This window comes from Taudactylus pleione, unplaced genomic scaffold (genome assembly GCF_031769625.1).
Source record: "Taudactylus pleione unplaced genomic scaffold, aTauple2 ptg000897l, whole genome shotgun sequence".
Lineage (NCBI taxonomy): Eukaryota > Metazoa > Chordata > Amphibia > Anura > Myobatrachidae > Taudactylus > Taudactylus pleione.
Window position 1 is genome coordinate 409,535 of NW_028285298.1, and position 14,593 is coordinate 424,127.

Here is a 14,593-nt window from a genome sequence, read left to right on the forward strand (position 1 = left end):
TCTGTGTGCGTACAAGCTTTTGCCAACGCGTCCACAACATTCCCATAACTTGCGCATAAGCGGAACATCTCCATGCATGCTATAAGGCACCCCCACTATAATTTCAATTCACTTTTCCCTTAGTGTGCTGAAATGACAAATGTGACTCAGTACAGACACAATCGCAGCGCATGCGCAGTAGAAAAAAAATGGTTCCACTACGCCAGGCATCGGCAGAGATATACATCGGGTAACATCGGCCCCTCACGCAGAAATACAGCAGCTCTGACCTTGCTCAGAAATTGCTAACCTCGTTGCACACAACAGTGAGTACACAAGCTGCGTAAGCAGTCGCAGTGGCTAATTTATGCACGCCCATGCAACGGTGTTCAAACGGACAGGCACGCCTGCGTTTCCCTGACCACTACCCCCCAAACGCTGACCTGACATCACTCAATCTGCAATGGCTTTGTATTTGCGTGGGTCATTGCAGTGCGATCGCAGTGCTGACAAAGCATGCGCAGTATGCACCATCGACCGATCTGCGTACGCGGTTGCAATTGTGATCCGTAATGTGTCAGGCCCTATATGTACTGCTGGTCTGTGCTACGTTCAGTGTTCCTTCACAGGTGCCATGGGCCTGGTTCAGTGTACGCTAATGCCGCCACAGGTGTGATCCCGTACGTAGCTGCTGTGCGAAAATATTCAAATGTCGCAGGCGGCGAGGAATGTATTGAGACGCCGACCTGCGGCTCTGCAAATCCCAGCACCTAAGTACAAAGACGCTGCATCAGTTGCAGATTCTCCGATAATCGGTCTTCTGAGTAGTCCTATGGTTGCACAGAATGGGCGCGTGCACTAGGACGCCAGAGCCACTTTCACTGCGTACATGATCGCAGACACACCCCAAAATGGTTGCAACACTCCTGCGTCCTTTGCCTCCACTCCCCGTTACCTCCCACGAAAGCTCCCTGACTGTCAATCACACTACTGCGAGTAGTCACTGCGAGCGACTACGGTAATGTACTTTCATGCATGCGACAGACACATGCGCAGACTGCTGATTATCGCTCAACTACGTAACCATCAGAACAGCGTTATATCTCTCTGAATCGGCGCCAGTGTGGATACGTGATAAATGAAACGCGTATTTCTCTTCAACATTATGGTTCCCAGACTCCGGTCCTGCGAGGGAGCCGTGGGTTTTTGTAGCTAAATTCTTCATCTATAGATGTAGGAAAGAAAATGACAGTATAATTACTGAAGCACTTACTTTACAATATTACACCTCCCTCCCCAAGCCGAGCGATGTGAGCGTTACTGTACGGCAGACTGCTCCTGGATGAATGAGATGATTATCTGGGCTTATGAGCTGAGGCGATGTCATTTGAGGCCATTTGATGTGATGCTATGTGAGGCCATGTGATGTGACGTGAGGCCATGTGATGTGACGTGAGGCCATGTGATGTGACGTGAGGCCATGTGATGTGACGTGAGGCCATGTGATGTGAGTGCATGTGATGTGAGGCGATGTGATTGCATGTGAGGTGATCTGAAGTGAGGCGATGTGATGTGAGGTGATGTGAAGCGATGTCATCTGAGGCCATGTAATATGAGGCGATGTGACGTGATGTGAGGCCGTATGATATGAGGCAATGTGATGTAACGTGAGGTGATGTGAGGCCATGTGATGTGAGGCGATGTGATACGATGTGATGTGAGGCAATGTCATGTGATTGCATGTAATGTGAAGCCATGTGATGTGAGGCGATGTCATGTGATGTGAGGTCATATGATGTGAGTGCATGTGATGTGAGGCCATGTGATACGATGTGATGTGAGTGCATGTCATGTGATGTGAGGTCATATGATGTGATTGCATGTGAGGCCATGTTATTTGATGTGAGGTCATATGATGTGATTGCATGTGGATCGTGTCTCCTCAAATCCTCATCGCCACAAGAAGCTTGTTCTCCCCTGCTCACCCCTCCGGTATTGTAATGAAGCGCTCTCGGAACATACGAACGCTGGGCCTGATTCAGAGGTGTGCCAATATTTACACTGAGTGATTATCAGTCATCTGCACATGTGTCCCGGGCACAGTGCGCACGCACCAAAGTGCCTTATGCGATGGCGCTTGCAGTGAGGATTTAATCGCAAAGTGATTGACATTCAGGGACCATTTGGTGGTTACGGGGAGAAACACGGGCTTTACGTACATTAGCAGCTGCCTCTGCGTCAGGCCCACTGTTGGCCTGTTTGGTGACTCGGGGCATGCGTGGTGTGACTCGGTGCATGCGTGGTGTGACTCGGTGCATGTGTGCTGTTTACCGAAGAACTGATTCAGATATTTGCTGTTCTATACTGTACTAAGAAGTTGTAGCTATAATTTGGTTGTGTTTGGTTGCAGGGCTTTAACTAGGGTAGTGCGAACAGTGCCATGGCACAGGGCACCGCAGGGCAGGAGGCGCTGTTTTGGGTCTGTCACTTTTCCTGTTTATTATCATTCTCACTTGTAGATTCCTCTTATCCCGAGCATCTCCTGGCCTCCCCTATCTCTTCCCTGGCCCTTCCCCATGAGGCCATGGTCCTCTCTCAGGTGCACTATATTATGTCCCTATTTATCCCCAGCATCTCCTGGCCTCTCCTATCTCTTCCCTGGCCCTTCCCCATGAGGCCATGGCCCTTCCCCATGAGGCCATGGCCCTCTCTCAGGTGCACTATATTATGTCCCTATTTATCCCCAGAATCTCCTGGCCTCTCCTATCTCTTCCCTGGCCCTTCCCCATGAGGCCATGGCCCTTTTTCAGGTACACTATATTATGTCCCTATTTATCCCCAGCATCTCCTGGCCTCTCCTATCTCTTCCCTGGCCCTTCCCCATGAGGCCATGGCCCATTTTCAGGTACACTATATTATGTCCCTATTTATCTCCAGCATCTCCTGGCCTCTCCTATCTCTTCCCTAGCCCTTCCCCATGAGGCCATGGCCCTCTCTCAGGTGCACTATATTATGTCCCTATTTATCCCCAGCATCTTCTGGCCTCCCCTATCTCTTCCCTGGCCCTTCCCCATGAGGCCATGGCCATTTTTTGGGTGCGCTTCTTATGTCCCTATTTATCCCCAGCATCTCCTGGCCTCTCCTATCTCTTCCCTGGCCTTTCCCCATGAGGCCATGGCCATTTTTTGGGTGCGCGTCTTATGTCCCTATTTATCCCCAGAATCTCCTGGCCTCCCCTATCTCTTCCCTGGCCTTTCCCCATGAGGCCATGGCCCTCTCTCAGGTGCACTATATTATGTCCCTATTTATCCCCAGCATCTCCTGGCCTCTCCTATCTCTTCCCTGGCCCTTCCCCATGAGGCCATGGCCCTCTCTCAGGTGCACTATATTATGTCCCTATTTATCCCCAGCATCCCCTATCTCTTCCCTGGCCCTTCCCCATGAGTCCATGGCCATTTTTTGGGTGCGTGTCTTATGTTCCTATTTATCCCCAGCATCTCTTGGCCTCCCCTATCTCTTCCCTGACACTTCCCCATGAGGCCATGGCCATTTTTTGGGTGCGGATCTTATGTCCCTAATTAAAAAATAATGGTGGGGGGGACTCTTGCTGGCACAGGGCACCAAAAACTCTAGTTACGGCTCTGTTTGGTTGTAGCGCACAACACTATATTAATGAAGTCCATATATTTCGAGTGGTTACCTTATACTTTCATACATGAACCCAAGGGCTGCCTGATTAGCTGGTATGTACAGCCCAGGGGTGTTGTCTGGTGGGCTGGACCCGGGGAATCTGTGTGGTGGACCGGCATTCACGAACCAGGGGGGACTGGCATCCGTTGACCAGGTAGAGCTTCCTTGTAGGCTGGCATGCACGGGCAGGGGTTTGTTGCCTGGTTGGCTAGGATGCACAGACTCGGGGGTGCTGCCTGGTGGGCTGGCATGCTCCAACTTGGATGCTGCCTTGTGGAGTGGCATGCACAGACCGGGGTGCAGCCTGTTGGGCTGGCATACACAGAGCAGGTGGTTGGCATGCCCAGACTAGGATGTGCTGCCTTTTGGAATGACATGCACATACCAGGGGGGGTTACACAGAACAGGTGGGCTGGCATTCACAGACAAAGGGGGCTGCCGCCTGGTGGGCTGGCATGCATAGGCCGGGGGGGCTGCCACCTGGTGGGCTGGCATGCATAGAGCAGGGGGGTTGCCTGGTAGGATGGCATGCAAAAAGCAGATTTAATATTACCTTGCCAGCAATAACCTTCTATAACTACATAATTATAACACTAGCCCGACCAGATTAACGACCAGTTTTGCCAGATGTTACATACATGATTCTGTGCTGACTTTATGCAAAACTGCGTCCAATCAGCCCATATAATTGCATCTCGCTAATTAGGATAAATATACCCCTTGTGCAGTTTTTACGGCGCTGGAATAATCGGCACAGCTCAGACCGAGCACCATGATCAAGCACTTCTTCAATCCTCGCGTACATTCCCGTCCGTCTTTTGAAGGTGCCTGCGGTGGAGACAAAGTTATATTTCACATGAAGCTCAATGTGCCGACTCTGAATTGTCGTCTTTTTTTTTTTTCCTCCTGCACTGACAAAAGTGTAGCGGTGTGTTTTATTGAAAGGATTCCCAGCAGGCACGTGGGAGCAGCGGAGAGGTACAAAGCGCCAGCATCCCGGCCCAGGCCGGCTCCCAGCTGTCGCTGGCTCTTTTCATGACTGAAGGCTTGCTGCTAGCCACAATAAACACGTTGCATAACCAGAGCTTTTGTAAAGGTTTCGTTATCCAGTATCCTCCGCTGTACAGTCCCAGAATCATTCCTCAGATAATGGACCTGCTGGTTCAGGTTTCCAACACTGCAGACAGTAACGGCATTGTCAGGTTTAACCTCATCAGTACCTGCGTTTCCTCCAAGCTTCATTGCAGCGCTGCTGGTTATATGTTCCCTTAAGGTGCTTACACACTAGACGATAAATTGCACGATTCGCCATGTTTCGACGCATCGGAATATCAAATCGCGTAAAATATATCCGATTGTCTCGATGCGCGTTCCCGCCGGTCATCCGTCATATCTTCAGATTTTGCCCACAGCAAGCAAGATCTGCCAATCTCGTACACAACGCAATGGAAATCGTTACGGATGCGCAAGAGATCCTTGGTCGAGTTGGACATTTTTTAGCACCATATCGTGTCCTGGAGTTCAAGGGAAATCGCTCACGATATCGCATCGTGAGCACATCGTCTAGTGAAGTGATTCCCAACCTCGGTCCTCAAGGCATACTGACAGTCCTGGTTTTAGTGATATCCATGCTGAAGAACAGATGGTTAAATCAAAATAACTAAGGTACTAATTAAGTCACCTGTGCTCAACTATGGCTATCCTTAAAACCTGGACTGTTAGTGTGCCTTGAGGACGGTGGTTGGGAACCCCTGGTCTAGTGTGTACGCACCTTTAGACTAGACTGTTCTTCTATATCTATATGTGTCCATTAATGTGCAAATGTTTACCAGTCACTGAGAACACAAACACTTCCTCCCCTTCTGCTGTTATAATTCGTGACCACTGTCTAACCTCTCACATGATGCCATGACTGGGGTCATGACCACTGTCTAACCTCTCACATGATGCCATGACTGGGGTCATGACCACTGTCTAACCTCTCACATGATGCCATGACTGGAGTCATAACCACTGTCTAACCTCTCGCATGATGCCATGACTGGAGTCATGACCACTGTCTAACCTCTCGCATGATGCCATGACTGGAGTCATGACCACTGTCTAACCTCTCGCATGATGCCATGACTGGAGTCATGACCACTGTCTAACCTCTCACATGATGCCATGACTGGAGTCATGACCACTGTCTAACCTTTCACATGATGCCATGACTGGAGTCATGACCACTGTCTAACCTCTCACATGATGCCATGACTGGAGTCATAACCACTGTCTAACCTCTCGCATGATGCCATGACTAGTGGCTTCTTCACAGCCATCTGCAACTTTGGCCAGATACATTGTTTTGTGCTTTTCATCCTTGTTTTTATGTAATCAGGGGGAGATTTTCCTTCTGGGTGCAACTGTACTGAGTGATTTCTGGGTTCATCTGTGCTTGATGCAGAGAGAGCCCAGCACAGCTTGTCCTATTTAGGGGCAACACAAATGATTGCTCCTGATGATACAAATTCATAATTGAAATGCACAGAAAGAAACCTTTTTGTAGGGTGAAGTTGCAGGAGTGCATGAAGAAGTCATAGAACTAAAGCTGCATACACACACACAACGATTTTGTAAATGAACGATTTTAGTAAACTATTTTCGTTCAGTTTTTCAAGGGAAAAATGAACGAAAATCATTTACTAAAATCGTTCATTTACTAAATGTAATGAACAATTTTTTTGAACTACTAACGATTTTTGCATATTACCTTAATGAAAATCGTTCAGTTGGTCATTCTGACTAAACTACAAACGTGAACGCGCATGAACGATAATACTTCATCGTTTTAACTTAGAAAGTGAACGATTTTTTTGAACGATAAACGATATCGTTAACGATAATCGTTCAAAAAATCGTTGTGTGTGTATGCACCTTTAAAGATGCCTGCATTTTCGTGGGATTTTATTTTTTCTTTTAACAATTTTATATGTGCAGAATAAGGCAATTCAATTCTGCGCAATGGCAGCAAGAGGCTGGCACTACGACCGTTTTGGCTACACCTCACGTCTGCCGACATTGCAGATTTGTCCTCGCGCGCTATACAGTTACACAGGAAAAACTGTGGTTTTGGGCTGTCGTAATTGGTGGTGATGTGCACAGACGCACGTCGACGCTAATTGCAAATTCCTCTACAGGGCCATTGAAATCTTTTGCAAAGTGCCCATGGGCATCATCGCAGTGACCGACTGCGCACATTGCTGTTGAATACAGTAGGGCATTTTCACTGGTGTCCCTGTGCACGTCCGTGTGGCGCGATGGAAAATCAACGGGGACGCAAGTCGCAGAGGCACTATTCTGCCAGCGCTGAGAATTGAATGGGCCCCTATGGATCTTGCAAATAAAGGCCCTGATTCAGAGCCACTCGTAAGCGGCCGCTCGTTCGTTCTGATCGATGTTCGCACAACTGCGCATGTGTACGGATTGTAATACGCATGCGCGAACCTGTCAGTGCTGCCGAAAATCGTGTGCTCGCTAAATAGCGAATGCCTGCTATTTTGAGTGACAAAATGAGGCGTATGTGGGTGGTAACAGGGGAAGGTGCTTGAAAACGGGGAGTGGAGATCCGAACGCAGGCGTGCTTAAAGGTCAAAACGGGCGTTTAATGGGTGTGCATAATTAACAAAGCAGCGTCATTGCCCACGTCACTTGGTTATTTTATAGTTAGAACTGCTCGCAAGATTGCGGTAGGAAAAACCAACCACAAGAATAGCGAGCAGTTCATACGCCGTCCGATGTACTCAATTAATCTAATAAATAGCGGACATGACGTATGATACGAGCGGCCAGGGGGCGTTTTTTTCAAAATTACGTTCACATGTTTCGTTCGCTCGTTCAGACATGGAGGCGTGAACAGACCGCAAAGAGCGAACGGTTAATTTAAATAGCCAGCCCCTTTTTCTGAACGAGCGAGCGCAAATAGCGTCCGGCTCTGAATCAGGCCCAAAGCTCCTTTAATCTATTTATCCTACGTTCTCTAGTAATGAGATTATCTGACCTATTCTAGCGGGCTGGCCCTAGTATGTCGTCTGTCTGTGAATAGTGCCCTTAACCACGCCATAGGCCCAACGCCATCGGGTTTCAACTGAGTTGTGCAAATGTTGCGCTACCGTTCAAACCCTGATTATGAGGCTGCGTCTTTTATAGTTATCTTGCTGTTATCTTGCTCAAACTGCAAAATTATTTTTATTCCCATCATCCACTGGGGGACAATGGCGTCACGCGGTGGTATTGTCAGATGTGAGTCGAGATTTGCAATATTGACATGTGAACATTTAATGAACTAATGGTTTTTGGGATGAGCTACATTCTGGCTTGTATCTCCTCTGTGCGATGAGATTTCCCAGCTAATGTTATTGAATGATATTGTACTGAACGTTGCTGAACCTGAAGTGACTACTGTCAGCTGGATAACCGCTTGGCTGTGATGGAACACGGCTGTAAGTCAGGCACCGTAGTACAGCAACATCGACCTATACAGAGCACGGGGGGCAATAGCTGTGCTTATACAGTAGTAATTACTCACAGATACCGAGATGATCGTACAACTGTTAGACAGAATGTATCTTGTGATTTTTTTATTTTTTTTTAACACCGCACAATTATACGCATTTTTCAGTGTGCGCAGTTCAGGGGCGCCCATCTCTGCAGCATGCCCTCAGAGTACTATACAGAGCATAATGGGTGAGCATATGTAATATAGGTGATGTAAGATAATACATAATCATTCCCAAAAGTGTTGCTAAAAAAAAAATTACCTGATCATTATAAAGATTTTATTTTCCTCTAAAAAAAAAAAAAATCGAAGAAGCCATTGCAATCAATATATAATACATAAGAGACCAATTTTACTATCACTGTCCAAACGTTTTAACTGGTTAGGTAATTGCCAATATTTTACCTTTATAAAATACGAACGGGATGCAATCGGGAAACTGGCTGACTTGATCCTGACAGCCGGCTTCCCGACTGCTTTATCCCGGCGAGGGTTAAATGACAGGCGTCTATATCTAGACACCTGTCATTTTCCCGACGCTGGGAGACGGGCGCCCAGCATCCCGATCGAAGGGATGCCGGGCGCCGCGAGCGGACAGCTGCGGATAGGTTTAGGGCCCCCGGGGGGGACTTAGGGTTAGGCTAGAGGGAGGGTTAGGGGTAGGCACTCCTCGGGGGACTTAGGTTTAGGCAGCAGGGAAGGGAGTGGTTAGGGTTAGGCACTTGGGGGGGAGGTTAGGGTTAGGCACCCCTAAGGAGGGTTGTGGGGGTTAGGTTAGTATATACTTACCTGAGGACGATCGGGATTTCCAGCGCTGTTGGGCTGCCACTGCCGGGATCTGTCGGTATTTCATACCGATTCCAATACGAACTATAATTAAAGCCCATTTGGTTTTACATCAGTATTATATAATTGATTTTTTGGCGTAGTCGATCCCATAGTTCCTCTCCTGGGCATCAGTAGTTTCCATATAGTATCTCACGGTAGATTGTAGAAGGGAATTTAGCCTAAATTGGATCTAGCGCTGTGACCCTGTATGTGCGTTGCTCGATCTTCTCGTACACTAGTTATATTGTGTCTTGCTCCTGTACCACATACAAGCACGTTTGACCATCGGGACGTTTCTTGTTTTCAGGTCACGGTCTGGGACTTCACACCACTGGCAGTAAGTGGGATTCCGGCAATCCAGCCAGTAACCTGTCCACGGTAGCCATTCTGCCGGTATCCGAAGAGGTTCCTCTCACCGCCTTCACCCTGGAACTGAAACACGCGCTCAGCGCAGTAGGTGGGTACCTGCTCTGGCTATTACCTATAGATGGGTTCCACGAGGGGATACAGCCACGGTTCTGTAGTCCTTTAGCACAGAATACTTCCTCTTTAAATGTTGTCCTGCAGTAATTGTTTCAGCTCCATTTAAAAAAAACCACCATCCGGTAAAGTGGATCTTTTTGAATGAAATACTTTTTTAAAACAAATCAAAGCCAATTGTGTTTCTTGTCCATACTTAATACAGTAGCGTAGTCAGAAGTCAGTATGAGCATCAGAAGCTTATTGTACCAGCGGCTTTCATCTGGCAGCTGTCCACCTTACCACTCAGACCTTTCCCGGCCTCATTACACCGTAGTGCCTGGAGGTCTCGGAGGCAGCGCTACAAGATTCCCTGCCGTGACGCCGGCGGGGGGGGGAGAGGCGTGAATTAATTAAATACACATCTTGGACACTGAAAGAACACAGACGGAGTACAGTCCAGTTTTACGCATTGGTCAGCAAAGAAATGATTTTTTGTTTAGTAAAATAGAATTTGAGGATTATTTTTATCAACAAAATAAATGGACAAGCAGGAAGAATGAGCCATTGCAGGTGCTGTAATAGTGAGAGCCCATCAAGTGCAGAGTATTTCAGCAGCATGTTCCTGTCTGGCCCCAGTCTTGCAGAGCCAGCTGCCGAGGGATAACAGCGTCTTGTAGCAGGCAGCAGCTGTGTGTGTGTATTATATGTATATATATATGTATTATATAATATATCCGTGCATATGCGTGTGTATATATGTATGTATCGATTATCCAGCTGTGTGTATGTGTGTGTATATATGTATATATGTGTGTGTATGTGTATATATATATTTATATATATATACCGAAAACCAGAAATCTGACGTTTCGGTCCTATTTGGACCTTTGACAAAGGTCCAAATAGGACCGAAACGTCTGATTTTTTTTTTTATCATGATGGAATAATAAAGTTATCATCTTAAATTATTGGCTGAAGGCTGGTGAGTGCACCCCCATACTATATTATATATAATATACACTATGTAGACAAAAGTGAGTAGACACCCCAGCGTAAGTGAAATGCCTTCCATGCCTACGAGTTCCAAATGGCCACTAATGTTTCCACAAGAACACTTGGCAGGTTGGCCCGTGCACTTGCAGTTCTGCAGAAACAATGAATGTATTGATCAGGACGACAATGCCACCTGTCATGTTTCCAGGGCGACGGAGGACTGGTATACAGAAATTTCGGTAACCTGGATGGACTGACCAGCTCGGAGTCCAGATCTTAACCTCATTGAGAACCTCTGGGACGATTTGGAGCGACGGGTGCGTTCTAGACTGACTCGACTTTTAGTGTCACAGTTGGTCTCTGTACATAAGGCGGAATGGCAAAGCATAACGCCTGCTGTGTCCAGGAACTTGTTTGCCAAGAAGGCCGTCTGCAGTAATTGCTGCACGCGGTGGACCTAGAAAGTGGTGCTAGGTAAAGAATGACTCTTGTCTGGGCAGTGTATGGGCCATTGCTGAACATCAAATGGAGAAACCAGAAAGGCCAGGCAACATATTTAGGGCCTGATTCAGAGCTGAACGCTCTGACCAGAGCGCTCGCTCTGAATCAGGGCCCTCCTACCTTTTTTTGGAGCGTCCTCATGGAAGCTCGCATAGCTGTGGGTTACCACCCACAGCTATAGCGAGCGTCCATGATGGTCGCGATGGTCTTGACCACCTAAGGGGGCGTGCTGTCAATCAACATCGACAGCACACCCCCTTTGGTGCGAGACCTGGAGAGATGGTGAGCCCGTCGCTCGCCAGGTCTCGCGCATGCGCACGACGGAGCTCCCTCCGTCGTGCGCATGCGCAGTGGGGAACATCGACCTGCTTGCGAGCGTCCTGCCTTAGTCTAATAAGACTATAAAAAGCCACTAACATAAAATCGCCAGAGTGTGGAAATTCCCTTTAATGCTAGGGTAGGGTACAGTCGGGGAGGACAATCATACGGAATGTATATATATTATACAAGAAGTATAAAAAAAACTATCAGCAGTGCATTCCATAATCATTCCCAGCAATGTCCGTCAATCAGCTGTGACAGGCAGAGGTATAAATATCAAAGTGAAAAGTGCATCAGTATTCATCATCTCAGGCTAAATGAGGATGCCGGTGTACTGAGGCACTTGTAACACATAGTTTACTTCTCAGAGTTCAGGGTGATGAATACTGTGACATAGGGGTCTATTTACTAAGCAGTGTTAGGAGACAGAGTGGAAAGTGATAAGGTGCCAGCCAATCAGCTCCCAACTGTCATCTCACAGGCTGTGTTAGAAAAATGACAGTTAGGAGCTGATTGGCTGGCACCTTATCACTTTCCACTCTGTCTCCTAACACTGCTTAGTAACTAGACCCCCTAAATCTCTTCCTAGAAAATATTTTAGGGCATTTTAAAAATTTGTCTTGTGAAAGAGTAATTTCCAGAAAATTTAGGGTATGATTCGGAGGCACTGGCGGCCATACTTGCATCTTATTCCGCATTTTCATCTGTGACTTTATGATAATACCGCTACAAAGCCCTTTCCTGGTGTAAATCCGCGCGTCCAAATGTGCAAGGACTGAGACGCCCACTTGCGGCGTCTATAGATTCTGCATTACTATCTGGTGCGTGCATCGAAACTTGCACCAATCCTATGGCAGGGGCAACTTCTACGTCTGAGAATGGCCTCTTATGTGAGCCCTGTTACCTCCCAGTCACCGTCTAGGAACCCCACTTACATTACTGCTACCGTGCGTCTAAATGTGAGCAAATCGGAATGCAGGCGCGGCGTGACTCTAATGCATGCGCAGTTGATCAAACATCGCCCGTTTGCGTGAATGTTGGCCTAGCGTCCGACTGAGAATCGGGTACTTTAATGTCATTTGTTTACATGAAATACTGGAAATCGGTCGGCAATGGGGTTTAGGTCCAGTGCCGGTGTGATGTATGCATTGCTAGATTTACCTGGTGAGGTGGACAGAGGCAATGGGTTCTTAGTTGCTATTTAAAAATCTCTCTTTATTACCGTCGCTGAAGTTTCATTCTTCCCGATTTATTTATTCTTTACTGAAAAGTGACAAATCGGATTGTTTGTTTGTCATCGCGCTCTGTGCTGGGCGCTCGGCCCAGAACCCCTTGCCGGTTTGTCACTGTGTGTGTTCGGTGACTAAGTGACTTCAAAGGAGTGATAATCACACTGAGGTCTCCATTCTTGGCCGTTGCCAAGGAGACTCTGGTCAGACAGACCCGGTCCCAGGAAATATGTTACCTCCCTGTGCAGACTCCTCTTTGCTATCATTACTGCTCATTACTGGGTGATCATGGCTCGGGGCAGTGTGCCCTGTCCTAGACAATAGGGTGAGAGCTCTCAAAAGCTCCTCTCTCACATCCCCAGCCTTTCACCAAAAGAGACGGAACTGTAATATCTTCCGTCTTCCCACAATCGCAGCAGCCTCGTTAGGTCTCGCTCAGCAATGTTTTCGCTTCTTTGCAACCATTCAACCTACCTCCATGAATGTGTTGAAGAATGACTTGTAGACTAACACCCTACCCTTGTGCCTGAGTTGCTTGTGTCTGGTTAGAGGAGCATGTTTTAGTAAGGTCGCCTCGTGTCGCTCAGGCGAACGCGCTGAATCATTGGCCCCAGTGCTTGCTGAGGGTTATGTAATACATGGCTAGACCGCTTAGGACGTATCTCTGCAAGTTGTGAGCTTGGTGGCCCGAAGGTTAGGCATCGGCTGTATGAAATCCTCAATCCCTCCCAATACAGATCACTGACGCTGTTCCCACTCTCCGTGATATAGGAAAGGGCTGGCAGTGACTTTTGGCACCGGGTTACTGATCAGCTGCAGAGACTGTAGTGAGATAGTAAGAGGATTATGGTTCTCCCGGGAGATTCATTAAATGCCATCTTCTGAGGTCTTTGCAGTGTTACCTCTCCATTGTATATCTGTCTATGTCATACACAAAGTTCTATATTACAGCAGTATTATTATTATCATTTATATGGCGCCACAAGGGGTCCGCAGCGCCCTACAAAGTACATAAACAAATGTGCACACAAGAAAAACCATCATTAACAGTACAAACAATGAAGGACAAATACATGATTTATAAACATTGCTGCATAACCCTTTTATAAGCAGCAGGGTGCCAGCAACCAATTGTGTAAATAAAAGTATAAGTAAGGGAAGGAGAAGCCCGAGAGGGAAGAGGGCCCTGCTCATGAGAGCTTACATTCTATAGAGGGAGGGTCAGACAAGCAGGGGTGACACAGATGGGCTGGATTGTGAGGAAGAAACATGGAGTAGTGGGTTAGGATGAGAGCTGGAAAGCTTTGAGGAAGAAAGTGGTCTTGAGAGCCCGTTTGAAGATTATGAGCCAGGAAGCAAAGTTATCAAGAAATTTTAAGCTAAGGCCAGGGGGATGAAAAAAGGCAGCTACTCGAAGAAGTTGGAAGAGGTGAATATCATGAGCATTGAATGGAAAGAATGAAATGGAGAGTTTAGAAGGTAAGAGTTGGTGGGAGTGACCAGACGATAGAAGTACCCTAACACCAACACTGTGGCAACCTTCAGGCCAGGGAGTGTGAAAGAATGTGAGGCCCTCAAAGGAGATAGCTGTAGGAAAGTGGTGTCAGATGGGTAAATCCAGGATTTGGTGATGGCTAGGTGATTCAAGGAGTTTGAGATTAAGCTGTCATAGATGGGGACCAGTTGATTATAGACAGAACTGGCTATCCAGAGGACACAGGAGAGAGGGACGGAGTTAAGAGGAGAGAGAAGGAGATTGTTTGGGTTTGTGTAGTGTAGGGTTGAGATTGATTTAGAGCATGGAGATAAGGATAGTGTTGGTATGTGGTGGGCTTTGAATGAGGAAGGGTGACAGCAGGTGATGGGCAAGATGGAGGTTTAGTGTGGTGTGGGTGGAGGAGAGGTAACTTGAAGAAAAGGGAGGGTGCAGGGCTTAGTGGTGGTGTAGCAGGACCATGTTGGAATAGGAGTAAATAATAAGGGAGTTGTGGGCGATATGGTGGAGAGTAATAGATGGAATAAAGGGAGACAGAGGAGAGGAAGGAGGGGGGAG

The 14,593-nt window shown here is 47.4% G+C and overlaps 1 protein-coding gene across 2 annotated transcripts in view; it reads left to right on the top strand.

Annotated features, from left to right (window-relative positions):
• Positions 1-14,593, top strand: part of PNPLA7 (patatin like domain 7, lysophospholipase) — a 169,466-nt gene that overhangs the window by 94,595 nt on the left and 60,278 nt on the right. For both annotated transcript variants that reach the window (XM_088459190.1, XM_088459191.1), the window contains one exon: positions 9,342-9,491. In XM_088459190.1, coding sequence (XP_088315316.1) covers positions 9,342-9,491 — 150 coding nt within the window. The remainder of the gene's footprint in view (positions 1-9,341; positions 9,492-14,593) is intronic.